At 42.5% G+C, this 20,253-nt stretch overlaps 1 protein-coding gene across 2 annotated transcripts in view; it reads right to left on the bottom strand.

Moving 5' to 3' along the window:
• PTPRT (protein tyrosine phosphatase receptor type T) overlaps positions 1-20,253 on the bottom strand; it is a 967,960-nt gene that overhangs the window by 181,037 nt on the left and 766,670 nt on the right. For both annotated transcript variants that reach the window (XM_036244362.1, XM_036244363.1), the window contains exon 12: positions 19,683-19,956. In XM_036244362.1, coding sequence (XP_036100255.1) covers positions 19,683-19,956 — 274 coding nt within the window. The remainder of the gene's footprint in view (positions 1-19,682; positions 19,957-20,253) is intronic.

Raw genomic sequence — 20,253 nt, 5'->3', positions numbered from 1 at the left:
GAATACTTTCATAACATGATAAAAATATATCTTAGACCGAAAGCTGGCATCTTACTTAGTGGGGATCTAGTAAAGGCATCACCATGAAGATCAAGAACTGCAATGGTGAACCGAAAAAACGGCGGCGGAGTGAACGGAGCTACACAGACCGTCTCCCAGAACCAAACTGGAATTACAACTATAACACACACAAATCGACGGGAAAAACCAACAGAAAAGCAGCTTGCGAGGACCATACAACGAGGGACACCGACTCCATCCCGGTAGGCTTGCGAAGGCGCGAGACGGGGCTGGGAGCCCACGGTCGGCAGCTCGGCAGCGGCCTCAGCTGGGAGCGGCGCCCTCGGGTCACACTCCCAGGCGGCCCCACAGCGCAGCCGGGACAGAGGCTGAAACAGCCACAGCCACTCACCTTGGGCTCCGGCGGAGGGAGGGCGGACTGGACTGGAACTGTGTGGGGACACTCGGGATTTGGAGGGCGCTCAGAGCTTTGGCTGAGTGCAGCCACTCAGGACGGTGGTCACATTGCTCCTTCCCAGGGCTCTGAGGAGAGGCAGCAGCCCCTCCCTCGGAGATCCAACCCCACCCTGTGGGCCATTGAAGTGCTAATTGAGGCTCACTAACAACCAGCATCTGCCCCACCCTCCTGAAAGCCCCTTGGCTGAGCACCTGAGGGAGTTTTTCAATCAACTGACAACCCAAAACTCATCAATTAACCTAGACTGCTAGCCTCCAGGCAAAAAGCTAGAGGATAACAGTACGTTTCCTGGGCTGGCAACTTTAACCAGGAAAGTAAGACTTGACAGTGGTGTTCAACGTGGGTCCTCCCTCACTCATCTAAACACAGGAGAGGGAGCCACAAACAGCAGAACACCAACACCCACAGGGAGAACTTGACAGGCTCCAAAGCCCACAGTGATAGCCAAAATGGTGAAACACAGAAACAGAAGCCAAATGAAAGAGCAAGACACCTCCACCGAAGATGAGATCAATGTGGAGCAATTAGGCATGTTAACAGAGCTATAATTCAGAGCCATGATCTTGAGGAAGCTGAACAGCATGAGTAAGGACATAGAGACACTGAAAATAAGCCAATTGGAAATTAAAAACCAACAAGAAGAGATAAAAAATGACATATCAGAAATGAAAAACACATTGGAAGGTTTAAAAAGCAGAGTAGGGGAAGCTGAGGACCGGATCAGTGAATTAGAAGACAGGGTAGAAAAAATCAACCAATCAGAAAAACAAAAGGAAAAAACTATTAAAAAAACAGGAAGACAGCTTAAGAGAACTATGGGACAACTGGAAATGTAATAATATTCGCATCATAGGAGTCCCCGAAGAAGAAGAAAATAAGCAAGGGATAGAGAATATATTCAAAAAAATAGTGAGAGAAAACTTCCCTAATATGGTGAAGGAAGAAGGCATTCAAGTTCAAGAAGCACAGAGAGTCCCAAGTAAGAAGAACCCAAACAGGCCCACACCAAGACACATAGTAATTAAAATGCCACAAATTAAAGACAAAGAGAGAATCCTAAAAGCAGCAAGAGATAAGCAACAGGTTACCTACAAAGGGAACGCCATAAGGCTCTCAGCTGACTTCTCACAAGAAACACTACAGGCCAGAAGAGAATGGCATGAAGTAATCAAACCCATGAAAAATAAGAATCTGAATCCAAGACTACTCTACCCAGCAAGGCTATCATTCAAAATAGAAGATCAAATAAAGAGCTTCCCAGACAAAAAAAGGCTAAGGGAATACATTAGCACCAAACCAGCACTGAAAGAAATGTTAAAAGGACTGCTGTAATTAGCAGTAGAAATGGGAAGAAAAATAGAACCACACTAAACAAAAATGGCAACAAATAAGTACATATCAATAATCACCTTAAACATAAATGGATTGAATGCTCCCATAAAGAGACACAGAGTAGCTGATTGGATAAGAAAGCATGACTCATCTATATGTTGTTTACAAGAGACCCACCTCTCAACAAAAGACTCACATAGGTTGAAAGTGAAGGGATGGAAAAAAATTTTCCAAGCAAATGGAAAGCAAAAAAAAGCTGGGGTAGCAATTCTCATATCTGATAAAATAGATTTCAAAATGAAGACCATAACTAGAGACAAAGACGGCCACTACATAATATTGAAAGGATCTATCCAACAGGAAGATATAACCTTGATAAACATATATGCACCCAATATAGGAGCACCAAAATATATTAAAAATCTTCTGGAGGACTTCCAAGGAGAAATCGACAACAATACAATCATAGCAGGGGACTTCAACACCCTGTTGACAGCACTGGATAGATCCTCTAGGCAAAAAATTAGCAAGGAAACAGAGACTCTAAATGAAGCACTAGACCAAATGGATTTAATAGATATCTACAGAGAATTACACCCCAAAACTACAGAATACACATTCTTCTCAAGTGCACATGGGACATTCTCAAAGATAGACCACATGATAGGACACAAACTAAATCTCTACAAGTTCAAGAAGATTGAAATCATATCAAGCATCTTCTCAGATCACAATGGCATGAAACTAGAAATCAATTGCAACAAGAACATGCAAAGACATTTCAACACATGGAGGCTAAATAGCATGTTATTAAACAATGAATGGGTCACCGAGGAGATCAAGGAAGAAATTAAAAAATTCCTGGAAACCAATGAAAATGAACACACAACAACACAAAATCTATGGGATGCAGTGAAAGCAGTTCTGAGAGGGAAGTTCATAGCACTACAGGCCTACCTCAAAAAACAAGAAAAATTTCTAATTGATTGTCTAACCTCACAACTTAAAGAATTAGAAAGCAAACAAAAAGAAAACCCCAGAGCAAGTAGAAGGAAGGAAATAGCTCCATCAAAAATCTATTAGACTTAATAAATGAATTTGGCAAAGTAGCAGGATACAAAATTAATGTCAAGAAATCGACGGCATTCTTGTACATTAATGATGAACTCACAGAAAGAGAAACTGAAAAAACAATCCCATTTACCATCGCGCCAAAAAAATTACGATACCTAGGAATAAACTTAACCAAAGAAGTAAAGGACCTATTTGCAGAAAACTACAGGTCATTGAAAAAAGAAATAGAGGAAGATATAAAAAAGTGGAAGCACATACCCTGTTCATGGATTGGAAGAATTAACATCATTAAAATGTCCATACTACCCAAAGCAATCTATAGATTCAATGCAATCCCCATCAAAATACCAATGACATATTTCATAGAACTAGAACAAATACTTCAAAAGTTCATATGGAACCAAAAAAGACCCCGAATAGCCACAGCAATCTTGAAAAAGAAGAACAAAGTAGGTGGGATCACAGTACCAGATATCAGGTTATACTACAAAGCGACTGTAACCAAAACAGACTGGTACTGGCACAAGAACAGGCATATAAACCAGTGGAACAGAACTGAAAACCCAGAAATGGACCCAAGGCAATACGCTCAATTAATATTTGACAAAGGTGGCAAGAGCATACAGTGGAGTAAAGACAGCCTCTTTAATAAATGGTGTTGGGAAAATTGGACAGCTACATGCAAAAAAATGAAACTAGACCATCAACTTACACCATACACAAAAATAAACTCAAAATGGATAAAAGACTTAAATGTGACCCGTGAATCCATAAAAATTCTAGAAGAAAATGTAGGCAACAAAATTTCGGACATCATACGGAGCAGAATGTTCACTGATACATCACCCAAGGCAACAGAAATAAAGTAGAAAATGAACACATGGGACTACATCAAACTAAAAAGCTTCGCACAGCAAAAGAAACAATCATCAAAATGGAAAGGCAACCCACTGTATGGGAGAACATCATTGCCAATGATGTATCAGATAAGGGGTTAATTTCCAATATATATAGAGTGCTCATACAACTCCACAAAAGGAAGACAAAGAACCCAATTAAAAAATGGGCAGAGGAGCTGAATAGATACCTCTCCAAACAGGACATACAAATGGCCAAGAGATATATGAAGAAATGCTCAACATCACTAATCATCAGAGAGATGCAAATTAAAACAACCTCACACCTGTCAGAATGGCCGCCATCAACAAATCATCAAACAACAAGTGTTGGCGAGGGTGTGGAGAAAAGGGGACTCTAATACACTGCTGGTGGGAATGCAGACTGGTGCAGCCAGTATGGAAAACAATATGGTGCTACCTCAAAAAATTAAAAATTGAACTTCCATTTGACCCAGTGATCCCACTGCTGGGAATATACCCTAAGAAGCCTGAAACACCAATCAGGAAGAATATATGTACCCCCATGTTCATAGCAGCATTATTTACAATAGCTAAGATCTGGAAACAGCCCAAGTGTCCACCAGTAGACGAATGGATAAAAAAGCTGTGGTACATATACACAATGGAGTACTATGCAGCGGTAAGAAAGAAAGATCTCTTATCCTTTGAGACGACATGGAGGGACCTGGAAAGTATTATCCTAAGTGAAAGAAGCCAAGCAGAAAAAGACAAATACCACATGATCTCACTTATATACGGAATATAATGAACGTAACAGTCTGAGGAATACAGTAGACCCAGACACATGGAAGTAGGGCACAGACTGACATCCCTCAGAAGAGGGGATGGGGGGTGGGGGGGTGGGAAGAGATAAACCACAGAACTTATATGCATGTATGCATGACCAATGAACATGGACAACTAAGCTGGGGACAGAGTGGAGGGGTGGGGTGGGGGGTGCCAATGGGGTAAAAAGGTTAAATATCTGTAACAAAAAAATAAATAAAAATTCATAAAAAAAAAAAAAAAAAAAGAACTGCAATGGTGCCCGGCCGGTGTGGTTTAGTGGATTGAACATCACTCCACGGACTGAGAGGTCCCGGTTCAAGTCCCAGTCAGGGCACATGTTCGGGTTGTGGGCTCCATCCCCAGTAGGGGGCGTGCAGAAGGCAGCTGATAGATGTTTTTCTCTCACATACCTCTCTCTCTCTCTTTTCCTCTCTAAAAAAAAAAAAAATCAATAATAAAAAAAAAAAGAACAAGACTAGGATGCCCTTTATGTCCACTACTCCTTCATGTTGGGCTGGGAGGATTAACCAGTGCACTTGGATAAAAGAAATCAATTAGAGGCATAAACATAGGAAAATAAACTCTACCTCTGTTTGCAGATGATTTAACAGTATATCTGAAAATACTTAGAGAATCAATAATACAAGGCAGCAGGACATAAAATGAATATACAAAGTGAATAGTATCCATATAATCAGTCAGAGGACATCATGGCAGCAAACCTCCATTTCAGTGGCAACAAAGATTACATACTTGGTAATAAACTTGAAAACTATAGAAGAGAACTTTACAACACCCCTCAAAGACACAAATGGAGACTTGAACAAACAGTAGGAAGATATCCTCTGTTCTCAGCTAGGATAATTCAACATCTTAAAAATGTCAGTTCACCCTAATTAATATATAAATTTAATGCAATCCCTGTAAAATTGGTAATAGGCTTTTTATGGAGCCGAATAGGTTGACACTGAAGCTTATATAAAAAATGAACATGCAAGATCTAAGAACTCATGAAAGACAAAATCCAGGTGTGTGTGTGGGGGGGGCGGGGCGGGGGGGAGGGGTTTCCCTATTGGATATCAGAGCACAGGGCCTCTGTAATTACAATAGTGTGCGGCCAGTGAGCAGACAGGCAGACAGCCGGGTGGAATGGAATCAAAACCCAGAAAAGGATGCAAGAACACACAACAATTTACAATAGAAAAGTGGCATCTCAGATTATGGGGACAAAGGTGCACTTTTTAATAAATGTTGCTAGATCACCTAAATACACATTTTTGGGGGGGGAAGCTATTATTAGATACATACCTTGCACCACATAAAAAAGAAATATCAGACATCAGAGAATTAGGTAAAAAATTAAACTACACAAGTTCTAGAAGCAGACATGGGTGAATTCCTTTGTAACCCTGCTGTAACAAAAAGCCTTTTTTTTTTTTCTCTGTGATTCAAAGTCTAGATGCAATAAAGGGGAAAAAATGTATTTGGCTTCTTTTGTTGTTATTATTGTGCCCAAAACACTATAAGCAAAGTCTAAAAAATTGCATCATGTATCACAGATACAGAATTAATATCCCTGATATACAAATAGCTTTTAAAAATGAAGGGAAAAGAGGTAAAAAAAAAAAAAATCCTGATAGAAAATTAGGCAAAAGACATACACAAGTAATGAAAGTTATATAATAAGTCTCCTAAATAGTCCTGGCTCAGCAGTGACAGTGTCAGCCCATGGATCAAAGGGTTGCGGGTTTGATTCCTGGTCAAGGGCACGTACCTGGGTTGCGGGTTCGATCCCTGGCCCCAGCTGGGTTGTTCAGGAGGCAACTAGTCAATGTGTCTCTCACATCGATGTGATGTTTCTCTCCTCGCCCTCCCTGCCACTCACTTCCACTCATCTAAAAATCAACGGAAAAATACCCTCGGGTAAGGATTAAAAACAAAAACGTCTCCTAAATACATGAAAAGATGTCGACTTCACTTTTAATAAGAGACAGGGAATTGAAACTATATTGAGGTACGATTTCTTATGTGTAACTGCCAAAAATGGAAGTTAGACCCATAAATTGTTGGTGAGGTTGTGGAGAAACAGATAGTCGGAAACATTGCTGGAGGAAATGCAAATGGATCCAACCCGTAAGAAAGGGAATTCAGAAATATCCACAAAGACTACAGATTTGTCCACCTTTGGATCCAACCATCTCTCTTCCAGGAAAGTTCCCTGAAACACCTTCCACAATGCGAAAATATTGTGTATACATTCCTTTATCACAGAAATGTTTCGAATTGAAAAATATTTTAATTGATTTTTTTAAAGGAGAGAGAGAAACATTGATGTAAAAGAGATACATCGATCAAATGCCCCCTGCATGCCCCCCACTAGGGATCAAGCCCACAACATGGGCATGTGCCCTGACTGGGCATTGAACCAGGACCTCTCAGTCCATGGGACGACACTCAACCCACTGAGCCACATGAGCCGGGTGCAATTGAAGAATATTTTAAACTACCTGTATGTCCACCTGTGAGAGTGACTGAATAAATTAAGATCTATCTACATATATAATACTATGTAGCTATAAAAAAACGAGGAAGCCCGGCTGGTGTGGCTCAGTGGTTGTGCGTCAACCCATGCACCAAGAGGTCACTGGTTCAATTCCTGGTCAAGGCACATGCCCGGGTTGTGGGCTTTATTCCCAGGGCGGGTGTGTGTGTGTGTGTGTGTGTGCAGGAGGCGGCCAATCGGTGTTCTCTCTCATTGATGTTTCTATCTCTCTCTCCCTCTTCCTTCCCCTCTTTAAAATCAATAAAGAAAAATTACTTAAAAGAACAAAAATGAAGAAGACCTCTACAAACTAATAAAAAAACAATTTTCAGGTACCTATCGTATGTTATATTTTCTATAATAAGAAAGGGAAATAAAATGTACATGAATCTCTTAATTTTGCCAAAAAATCAGTGTCCTCCTCTACAGAACAGTAGCCATACCCTCCACATATCTCACTGGGTTGAACCACGTTTTGAGTGCACCGTGCCTGAAAGGTGCAAAGGTGATACATGAATGGCTTTATTATTGTAATAAACAGATATTAGACTTACCAACAAGATCATTTTCCCTGTCGTCAACAGAATAAATCCCAAGCTTTTCAGCAGGGCAATGCAAGGCCTCCCTCCTTTCTCTGGTCTTTGTCTCTGTATCCTGGAGTCAACCCCACCCCTTGTTCCCAAAGGTATTATGGAATTTCCCAACCTCCTGGCCTCTGCCAGGAGCTCCCTTGGCAGGACATGCCACGTCCTCTGCCCTGTCGTCTGCAAGGGAAATGCCCATTTGTCTTTTACTTATTTATTTTTTATCCTCACCCCAGGATATTTTTCCATTATTTGTACAGATAGAATGGGAGGGAGAGAGAGGAAGGGAGAGAGAGTGAGAAACATCGACGTGAAGGGACACATCGAGTGGCTGCCACCCGCATGACCAACCAGGGCCGGGACAAACTGCAACCGAAGTACGTGCCCTTAGTGGGAACCGAACCCGGGTCTCTCCGGACCGCAGGCCGACGCTCTAACTGCTGAGCCAAACTGGCCAGGGCCCATTTGTCTTTTAATAGGCAGCTCAAAGGTGACTGCTTCTATGAGACTCGCTAAGCACCTCTTCATCCCCCGCCCCCCGCCCGGGTTTCTGGTGGCACACCGGGTATTCACTGTGACTTCTGTTACAGTTTATTGTACATATTTGTTCTTATAACTGTCTTTTCCACTGTACTCTGGGTTCCCCGAGAGCAGGAACTATATCTTATTTATCTGTATCCCCCTACTGACTCAGAGCGAGTGCTTAACACGTGAATTTTGGATTTTTATCATCGCCGTCGATGTTGGACTTCTATTTCTCTCTCCGCCGACAGAAAAAGATTGTGCAACCCATAGGCTCCCTTTCAAGATGACATTTTATGCTTCCCATTCCACGGCACCAGGGCTTTGAGGCACGACAACAGCTGTACAAATTGCCCCCTAACTGCGACGTCAGAAGAGTGGTTCTTCCGAACCTCGCGGAGAGAGGCTTAGACCTGGCACCGGGGACCTGACTCCCAGGTCTGAGCCAACCTCAGCCAGAGGTGTCCTTCACGCCTCCCTGCACAGCTCTGCGCTGACCCCAGTGACCCGGGCTCTCTGCGAGCAATCCTTCGAGCTGTCATTACTAATTGATGTTTGTAAAGTCTTTGAAATTCTCAGGAGACAGATGTAATCAAAGGCCAATGTATTATGAGAATTATTATCAGAACCGCTTCTCCTCACTTGTTGCTGTTAATGGCGGGGCTGGCAGGTGTTTCGAGACTGAGAGGGGGGTCCAGGCTGGCCAGGCCTGGTGGGGGAGAGGGAAACATATGGATGTGTGGGGGATTTGGGGTCTTTTAGGGACTCCTGCTGGTTTCAGTCCAGCCAGATGGTACTTGGTGGGGTTGTGACTTGGCAGGAAGCATGGCCCTGGAGGCACGGGGCTGCCTGGCAGCACTTTGTCACAGGTTCAAATCCAGCTCGGTCTCTTGCTTCTGGAATAAACTCCAGTCAATTACGGCCTCTTTGAGTCTTGGCTTGCTCGTCTGTTAAATGAAGATACGTACAGCATCCATTTATACTCCTCGTTGTTGGAGAATGGGTTTGAGGCAAGTAGGAATGGATTTGGTAAGACCAAGTGAGAGGCTTTTGGGGGTTCCCAGGCAAGAGATGGTAGTATTCAGACTAGGACAGTGGCACTGAAGATGACAAAAATATATAAACTGGAGAGACGTTCAGAGTGGAGGACCAGAACTTGCTGACAACGGGGTACAGAGGACGGAATGTCTTGGCCAACTCACACTTCTGAGACAGGAGAGGCTTAGGGGTATTTTCAGAGAAAAGAACTGATTTAAAAAGATCTTCACCTTTTATTTCCATCAGTCTCCTGTCAGTTTGGCTTACTTGACTTTTCTCTCATCTCTGTATCCTGATAAATTGAGTTTATGAGTTTGCAAAGTTGGGGGCTACAATGTAAATGATGGAACTTGATCAAAATGCAGCCTCCAGGAAGGGGCTGCAGACGGAGTGTCCCACTTCTCCACTCGCCTCCTATGAGCACACCGTTCCCAACCTTCCTCCGAAATCTTCCTCTCCTCGGCGGGTCCAGGGTGTCACCGGTGTCTCTGTACACCTGGACTTCGCTGACTCTCCTCCCTGAATCCCCTCCTTCTAGCCACAGTCTATTCGGATTTGATGGATGGGTTAAACATCTCTCTGCACCCATAGATTTGCTTGTTCTTTCCTTCCTGCACCTCCACACTCTGCCTCATATACACCACCTGTGACATTCCAATAATGGTAGCTGACATTGTTTGTTGCCCGCCAAGCACCATGACAGGCATTTTTTCATGCATCCTCTCATTTAATTTACAAACATTTTTACAAAGTTGATTCTATGGGCACCAACATTATCCGAATGAGACTTAAGAGAGTCAGATTCACTTGTGTAAGGTCACATAGCAGGTAAGTGCCCATCTATGCAAGAGGACAGACCCCATACTAAGCGTACTCATTAAAAATGCTGAGGGGAAAGAGCCTTGAGATTCATTAATCTTATTCAATGACATTAATTAGTAGCATTAAGACCATTATATAACATAAGAAACAGACAGATTTCTTGAGTGCAAATGGCTCCATTAAATTCCAGTTCAATATTGTATTACAACATTGATGGAGAAGGGACCAATAGGGTGTTTGAACAAACATGATATGAAACTGGCTGGTTTCAAGGCCCCTCATATATGGAGATATATATATCCAGAGATATTTTATATATATATATATATATATATATATATATACACACACACATATATATATATGTATATATATATGTATATATAAAATATGCCCTCTAGGATCTCTCATAAAAAATATGTAACCTTCTTTCTATCCAGTAAGAGAAGCTATGCTGACCTGCCATATGTCCCTTTTTGCCTTGGCTTCCAAAAAGCTCAAGAGGAATAGATAATGTTCTAGTCCATTAACTACCTATACTAGGCTTTTGGTTCAATGAGAAACTTTCTTCCATTTAGAGTTTTAAAAAAAAGATTTTTCTTTATTGATTTTAGAGAGAGAGGAAAGGAGAGGGAGATATAGAAACATGGATGAGAGAGAACATAGATTGGCTGCATCCTGTATGACCCCTACTGGGGATCGGCTCACAACCTGGGCATGTCCCCACACTGGGGAAGGAACTGGCGACCTCTTGGTGCATGGGTTGATGCTCAACAACTGAGCTAGGCCCATTTAGATTCTTGAGCCAATTAAAATGTGTACTTTAACTGAATATGAATAGATACAATTCATATATACATGTACATATATACACATGTGAAAATATTTGTGTGTATGTATATATGTGCATATATATATACACAAATGCTGTATTTGTGCACACACACACACATACTTATGTTTGAAACACGTTCATTTGAAAGGAATATGCAAAGAGTAATCACCCCTCTTGTTTGCACCTCACAAAGACCTCGGTGAGCTTGGGAAGGCACATCTCACCCCCATCTGACAGATGGGAAAACTGGAGTTTAGTCGGCCAGGTTTCAGTTCATGTAACTGAAAAATGGCAGAGCCAGTACTTAAACCCATGGATCCAGTTTCCAACTTCAGAGATTCCCCACCTTTTCACCCTTTGGGAACCGACTGGGCTCAACTCCACGGAGACTCTCCATTCGGAGGGGGCCTGGTGGAGGCAGAGACCCCGCATAAGGAAAAGTAGGTTGCTATTTCCATGAGCCTTTGGGGACAGAGTCTGGAGCATTGCTGCCTCAAGACCCAGGCTGACGAGATTATCAGCTGTCAACATTTGTGCAACCTTCATTTCCTTCTCCAAATGAGTTTAAAGTATATTTGCATTGAAAAAAGGAAAATGTTCTTGGTCCCCCAGGTCTCATGCCATGATAATAAAATCTGTAGGAACTGGATGTACATGGAAAAAATGAATGAGCAACCTGGGAGGGCTCATCTTGATATTTGTACAAGACAACACTTGGGGAATTTCTCTCTCACTCAAAGAGAGAAGTTGGAGACCTAGCACACCTAGCAGAAGTTCAGAGCTTTCAAGAGCAAGTGATGAGTCTCAGGTAGTAGGAGAGAGGCCTGGTGGGCGGAGGGATTCCCAGGAGGTAGCCAGGAGGGGTCCTAGGCAGGTCAACGGGGCATGGGATGTCGGCTCTGCTAACAGACAAAAACTGGGAGGGGGCATTTAATACCAGACCAAGGTTTTCAGAAGTGGGTATAAAACAGTTGTGATGATAACCTTGGATTCCAAATGTCCATCTCATTCCTCTTCTCCACTTCCACGGGGCTGTTACAGAGCTAACCAAACCTGGAAATCTGTTCCTAACAGGACTGTGGCAGCAATTCGGAAAAAGGGTACACGTAGGCCTTTGGTTCATGGTTTTCTGTTACCCTGGCTCAGCCATTGCTGGGTGGGAGAGATCCTAGGTTTTCTAAAGCCTCTCAACCACCCTGCATGGGAGACTTGGAAGAACTGCTGTCTTTCAAGAACAGTATCACAGGGACACTAGACATGCCTTGACCTTGGAGGCAGAGAGAGAAAGTTGTTACTAAAAGTCCTCCTTCTGCACAGAGTAACTGAGGCTCTCTGAGATCCCAGAGTACTTCTGGCAGTCCATCTAGCCACTCATTTAAATGGAGTCACTTCCTCTGTGAGACCAATGAAGAAGTATACAGCAGGTGCTCATCAACAGAAAGTCCTCAGGACCTGGGATAAAAATACCTAGGTGCTTCAAGAGAGAGTCTGGGTATTACAAGAATTTGAAGAAAAAGATGAGGGCATCATGGGGAAGTGTGGTGATCAGTAGGCTGTTTTCACATGACCCGGTTCTCCCTGTAGGCACATAGCTAAAATGGACATCCCCCATGACTAGCCTTGCCCAATAGAATGCGAAAGTGCTGTGTATCATTGTACGTGAACATTTTTCAGAACCAGGACCTTACTTGCTATATTTCTCTTCCTCTGCCTTGGTGACTGTCAAAGCATGTGTCAAAATGGACTTTCCATTGGCCTGAGCTCCTGAGTGACCAGGATAGGCAGAGTCCTTCTGCTGACTTATTTCAGACATGCATAAGGAATGAAAGAGATTTTTCTGGTAATACATGGAGACATCATGGTTGTTTGTAACCACGGCATAATTGTCTTTATCAGAACCAATATGGGAGTTGCTAATAAACTCCCCGACACAATATCTAAGACCCAGGCCATGAGATATCCCGTGTGGTCTTAGCTCTAAGCCTTTTGAGCTTGGTCCCCCACATCTCCTTATTCCATGGTCCACTCAACTAAAAAGAGAACAAGGATATGGAGTTGGGAGGGGCAAGATCATACTCCAAAGATAGATAAGATCAATTGTGTTAAAATATTCAACAGGAACAGATGTCAGGCTTTAAACTATGTATGAAAAGTTAAACTAGGCCTGGCTGGTGTGGCTCAGTGGTTGAGCATTGACCCATGCACCAGGAGGTCGCTGGTTCGATTCCCAGTCAGGGCACATGCCCAAGTTGCCAAATTCCCAGTGGGGAGCATGCAGGAGGCAGCCGATCTATTATTCTCTCATCGATGTTTCTCTCTTTCCCTCTGCCTTCCTCTCTCTCTAATATCACTAAAGAAAAGCCTGTGGTGGATTATAAAGCCACTGAGTCATAGGTGAGTCAAGGCAGTCAACAGCTGTTGACATGGTTCAGGAGGTCCTCCAGAGTTAGGAAGGTATGCGATTCCATGTGGAGTCCACTGGCCAAACTGGGATATGCCAGGTAAGGATGCTCCAACCTCCTACCCCCTTCCCTGCATAAGGAAAAAGAGCACAAATATTACAATAACTGTGACAGATGCCTTATATGCATTGCCTCACTCTCCCCAAATTTGGGGGAGGTAGATCATTTATCACATATACATTTTGAGATGTTAAGTAACCAGCTTAAGTTCAGCTAACTGGAAACAGCCATACTTTAAGGCCAAGCCTTTTTGATGTCCAAATCTCAGATTCTTCCCTCTCACTGTGCCATAGAAAACCCATCCATGTGCAATCATTTTGTTTTTGACAGTGGGACACAACTATCGTTTCTTTCCGTTCATTCACAGACACAGAATTTTTTCCCTAACCCAGTTCCACCTAGATTATCACAACTATTGTAATGTGATTACACTACAAACATGATGACCCATTCAAAACAGCATCTGGCTTCCAACTGCTCTCCAGAGGCCATTGAGTTCACGCGCTGGAAGAGGCAGAGAGAGAGAAACAGAAGAATCACCCTGCTCCTTCTCACTTCACTTATTTAGCTCTGCATTTGGCAGAGGCATCATCCAGTTGAAATGTGTCCCCACCTGATAAAAAGGATATGGCAAGGAAAGCATTTTCTCTCTGCATAAATAGAACAGACACAACTGCACTGCCCCACCAGAGGTGGCTTCTGATAGATATTTCCATGAAGTTGCCACACTTGTTTAGCACTCAACCGTTAATTATGGTCCTTTCAACTTCACAATCTTGGTTAATGGTGGTGGGGAAACAGAGAACAGTAAATTCAACAGACCTCATTCTGTGAAGAGTGGGAAAGAGACAATACAAAACTGCACCCACCCACTGTTCACAACTGAGACTGCTACTCTGGGCACCATTTGGAGGATTTGGAGGAAATCAAGGCTGCCCAGGAGCCTGGAGCTTTGGAAATGAGACAGCTGGGGGAAAGTTTTACTACCGTGAAGGAAAGAAAGTCCTTTAGGGCTCGGGTGTCTATGGTGAAAATAGCTCAGAACTACATCTTTCATGCAACACTGAATGGAAATTCAGATTGTACTCACACTTTCAATATTCAAGATCTTTTCTCAATTTACTCTCAAAATAAGTGCCTGAAGTCAGCATTACTATTTTAATTTTATAAGTGAGAAAACTGAGACTCAGAAATGACATGAAACAGTTTGTAACTTCCATCATTCATTCATTCATAAAACGATTGTCAAGTATCTACTATGTGTTACATATTGCATTCAGTACGGAAGATACAGCAGCAAACAAGACAGGAATGCTACCTCCCGGAGCTCAGTCTAACAAGGGATGCACGCACTACACAAAAGCAGGTGCAATGACAAATATGCCCAGTGTTATAAAGAAAATGAACAGGTTAACATGCAAATGAGTACCAGTGTGGAGGAGTCTTAGATAATATGAATGAGGGTTCCCAGAGGATGTGCTATTAATGATAAAGTCTGGAAAATAAGAAGGTACCAGTTCTTCAAAGAATAAATAGAAAGATTCAGGTAAAATGACAGCTGGTGTGAAGGCCCTGAAGTGAGAAAAATAACTTGGAATATTTGAGAAATGATGTCTTAGAAAATGATCAATAGGAGAAGGGTAGTTAAAATGTAGCAGGCATAACTGTATTTAAAGTACAATGTTAAGTTTTGGGCACTCTTTTTTAGGGAGGGCATTGGTAAAAAGCAGCCTGTCTATGAGAGACCGAGATACACAGGATGAAAGAGATACAGAAATCATGCTATGTGAAAAACAGAAGTAACTACATGTTAAATAATCAATAAGAAATAGTCTGGGTGTCCAGGAATGGTAGTTGGTACTGTCATATTTTCTCCAAAAGGCTGACATGGAAAAAAAAAATTCGATTTGTTCAAATCAATACAAGTGCTCAAGAGGAGAGAGTTAAGGAGACAGGATTTGGCTTAATAGAAGGAAGAAAGTGCTGATAATTTTACTTGCTCCCTGAAGAATCAACTCTCTCTCCAGAGAATTGCAATGGTTACTCTGCGGCTATAGAATAACCTGCCAACAATGCTTTATTGGAGCTATCTTGTTGACTTCTAGCCTAGTCTAGATGACTCTTCAAAATCCACCAACTCTAAAATGCTGTAGATCTATAAGATAGTTGTATTCAAAACCAATGCTATATGGTCAGAGCCACAAGAAAGACAGGTGCTTAGAATTCAGCACCAAGGACAGTGCCCCTCAACTGAGCCTGTCCCTGGATTCAGTAACAAAGCATCAATGGGTAAATGTGATATCAGTACTCTCATCAAATTCCCAACACAAGTGGCTGTGAACAATTCACACTTTAGTAAAATGCCCACATGGACTTTGAGCGCCATGTCTCATAAGGCACATCACACTTGAACTCGCCATGGTGTTTACATGGCTGGGTTAAAAATATGCCACATTCATATCCATTGTTGTGGTGTTTACAAATTGTCTTTACCCTCATCCTCGTAACATTCAACATTAAATGAGTGACCTCCACACATTCTCAAATCTAACAATTAATTCTTTCACATATGATTTCACATATTTATCAGATTTATTTTTTGTTTTGTTTTTGGTTTCTCCCCTACTAGAATGCAAATGCTCTGAGGACAGGGAATTCTTTGTCTGTTTGGCTTACTACTTTATTCCCAGCACTGAGAAGAAGTACATGTTTATTTTTACATATAGTATGTGCTTACTAGATGTTTATTAATTAATCAACACTGTCTAACTCTTTCAATAGATCACTTAAAGTCACCCAGTCACGAGTGTTTTGTGTGTAGGTGTAATTGTAAAGGCTGAGTATTTAGCCACTGTGCTAAGCTGGAGAAAACCATCCTCAACATCTAGAGAATAAAGATACTTGGACCCTAAAGTTCTCTTACCCTTCTCTGAAACTTGCAGAGAGTTGGGAGTAATGAAACTGATTGACAGTGAATTAGTCACCCTGGACCACAACTACCCTGCAACAAATGGCCATTACTCTTTCCTATAACTTGTTTTAGTTTAATGTAACTTGGCTTCGTCCTTTGTTTTTAATCTTCCAGTGACATGGATTTGCTGAATTCTTGTTTTCACTTGACCCAAGATATATTTCCCCCTTATTACGAGAGGAGAAAAGCACCCCTTAAAAAAAAAGTCAAATGTAGTGCTTTTGTCTTTTGGCTTGCTTTATAGTTGCTCATTTTAATGTTTATTTATGGTTTCCTTTGTTTCTCCCCCTTTTCTTGTAGGTGGTTGTTTTATGACTTTTTAATGATAGTTTGGAAGTCTGCCTTTATGTTTAAAAACTATACATTAAAAATTCTCAGTATCCAAAATAAAACAGTAGTATTTATTCCAGCAGAGTTTTATTTATACTCATAAATCCTCTCTTTCTCAGTTTCTATTGACATAATAGTGAGTTATAGACCCAGATCACAAATGTTAATTTTTTCACATTACACATCCTCTCTTTAAGTAATTAGTTTTTATATTAACCTTCTCTTTTATAACATATTTAGAGCAAGTATTTAGCATTAACACTATGCATAATTAGTTTCTATGCTCACTACGGGTCATTTTATCCCATATTTCTCTGTTCTTGATTTCTTTATTTTGATTCATTGCTCAGCCAATTGCTCCTTGAATGATTTATTAGAAGCAGGGCATGTGGGAGCCTGTGGATACTGAAAATGTCTTTCTGATGTATTGGCACAAGAACAACAACTTGGCTGATAAGGAATCTGTGGGCTATAACATTTGCTCCTCCAAAGTCCTCCAGGCTTCGCTGCCTGCTTGCTTTCTGAGGTGAAGAAATCTGAGAGGGGCCAGGCAGAAATCTGTCAGACGGAGGATAGCTTTTCTGTTCCTCTGACCCTTTTCACTCAACCCTGTTCAGAAAAACTTAATACTGAATACAGTAATTTGAAGCGGTGTGGAGTCTTTCTCTTGGCAGAAAAATGCAACACTCTGAAAATACAACAGCTCCCACAGTGTTTCCTCTCTGCTCCCGTGAGGCCAACCACACCCTCAAGACACCTGGCTGAAGCCCCTTTCTGGTTCCATTCCTGCAAAGCTTCGATCTGAAAGGGGAGTACACACGGTGTGGGTGTGAGGACATAAGCAATCGCTGCTTATTAATGAGCAGGGCTTCGCTCGTCTTGGAAGCAGGGGCAGACACCATTTCCTAGATCAGGTAGTTGCAGAAAGGGGTGACTTTATTCCCAATGGCAAAACCCCACGTCTCGAGAAGGGGTCTATTGTGTGGTGTTTGGGTGCAAAACTTCCAGAAGTCCTTCCGCCTCACCTGCTCTTCTGCTCAGGGCAGACCATGCTCCTCCTGAAATCCATGTGTCAGTGTTTGGGGTTCTACAGACTCGGTCTCTTGCTGGGTTTTTGTAAGTATCTTAGTAGAAATGTAAGAGTGTGAACTGAGCATAGATAGCTATTACTCCTCTTCACAGCATGCAAACCCAACAGCATCTCTTGACATGTTGCCAAGAGCAGTGAGAGCCACACCTTCCCAGAGTTGTGCTGAACCAATAAATTGGCCAGGATGGGATGCAGAGAATCAGGAACAAGATGGGTCCCAAGATGCTTCTGCCCATCTTCATGTCTTCCTCCTCCATACATCCGTGTTTCATGCAGAGGGAAGACCAGATGGACAGATGGAAGGCAGTCTGGCTGCCTCTCTTTGTAGTTTTATATTCTCTGTGAGGAGTGTTGCTTGAACCAGTAATCAATGTAGAACTGAAATACCAGTGTGGAATGTAAATGGGTCTGTGGGCATTTCAAATGTTAATTAGCTCCTCAAACCAGGTTTCTCACAAGGTGCTGACGGCCACCAGAGCCTGCACAGGCTATTCACACAATTCACCAAATCTTGCTTTGTCTCAGCTTTCCTTTCTCCAGTGAGCGTCTCACTTCTCCAGCTCCGCTGTGGGGCACGGCACATACTCCAGCCCCTTGGTTTCCATAAGGGTGCATAGTACATTACCTTAATATGGACCGTAGGGGCCTAGCACAGAGCAGTTGTTCCTTATATATTTGTTGAATGAAATATAGCATGTTTCACTATAGTTATAGTATGTCCACAAAAGCACCCTGGATGACAAAGATAAACTTGTGTCACAAGAGGAACTAAATATATTTAGCTTGCTGACAATGAGACCAGATGGGTGCGTCTGTGTAGAGGGGAAGTGGATGGTAGGAAAGGTCTCTCTAGCTGAGAGATGACCATCTGAGAATACAATTGCATGCGTTCCCTTGGTCCCTAGGAGTGTGGACTAAGAGCAATGCACAGAAGCTACAATAAAAGATATATTTTGCTCTGACTGGTTTGGCTCAACAGTTAGAGTTTTGGCTCACAGACCAAAGGGTTGTGGGTTCGATTCCCAGCCAAGGGCATGTACCTGGGTTGCAGGCTCAATCTCCAGTGGGGGTTGTGCAGGAGGCAACCAATTGATGTGTCTCTTTCTCTTATATCAATGTTTCTCTCTCTTCTCTCTCCCTCTTCCTCCCCTCCACTCTATCTTAAAAAAAAAAAAAAAAAAATCAATGGACAAATATTCTTGGGTGAGGATTAACAACAACAACAACAAATATATATATTCTGACCAACAGAAAGACTTGACACAGCCTGGCTGGTGTGGCTTAGTGAATTGAGCATCGTCCCATGGACTGAGAGGTCCCAGTTAGGTTCCAGGTCAGGGCACATGCCCAGGTTGCGGCCTTGATCCCCAGCAGGGGGCATGCAGGAGGCAGCCAAAAAAGGTTACCTGGTCTTTGGGAAAAAAAAATATTTTCTAACGTGATGAATGGTGATAATAAAGGAGCTAGTATCCACTGATTAACTGAAATATGTTTAGTACATTCACAGATATCAAATTGATGTTATAGATGAGAAAACTCAGGCCATGTGAATTGCTCAAGTAGAACCCCCTCCCCCCTTTTTAATCCTCTAATACAGGGATCCACAACATTTCTTTTTTCCTGTAAAAGGCCATATAGTAAGTATTTTAGACTTGCTGGGGCATGGAGCCTCTGTGTCAACTACTCAGCTATAAGGTTGCAGCATCCAAACAGCCATAGACTATATAAATGAAAAGGCATTGCTGTAGTGAAAAACAAAATAAAACACCCTATTTGCCAAAACAAAAACAAAACCCTGATTTGGTCCATGGGCCTTATTAGCCAATTTCTGCCTCAGAGCTGTGCTGTCCTCTCCTTTGAGAAAAGGAAAAATACAAACAAGATGAGCGATGGCCTCCCTGTGGCCACACTTACTCCATTGGCTTTGCTGAGTGCTTGGAAGTAGATACTGTAGCTTTTCAGAGGGGACAGAGGAGGGTTCCAGTAGCCGTTGTACGTCTTGTTGTCACCCACGGTGAAGGGCTGAGTGACAGGCAGGCTGGCAGGCTTCAATTCAGCAGCAAAGTAGTGCCGAGAATCGAGGCTGGAGGCGTTCCTGTAGCTCACCGGCACCGAAAAGCACTCAATGACGTCAGCCGCCCGCCGTGACTTCTGCAGTCTCTCCTCCTTGACAACCAGCTGGTAAACACTGGACAGGAGAGAGAAGAGGCAAATGAATGCTGCCCAGAGGGATGAACTTGTTAGTCATTATCCTCACTTCTGTCTGCAACTAAACCTCCCTGCTGAGCTTCAGACTTATGAACCACTGCTTTGCAGAAATCTACGTCCATGGGGATGTCTCCAAGTCAGCTCACACTGGACACGTCCTCAATGCAACTCGTTCCAAACCCCTAAAACCTGCCTTCTCCTTCTACACGTCCTCCTTAGTCAAGGGCAGTGCTGTCCATCCAGTGGCCAGATCTTGCATTTGGGGCTCATCTTCAAT

Source organism: Molossus molossus, unplaced genomic scaffold (genome assembly GCF_014108415.1).
Source record: "Molossus molossus isolate mMolMol1 unplaced genomic scaffold, mMolMol1.p scaffold_m16_p_6, whole genome shotgun sequence".
Taxonomy (NCBI): Eukaryota; Metazoa; Chordata; class Mammalia; order Chiroptera; family Molossidae; genus Molossus; species Molossus molossus.
Note: the sequence above shows the minus strand (reverse complement) of the source record. Positions and strands in the feature narration are given on the sequence as shown.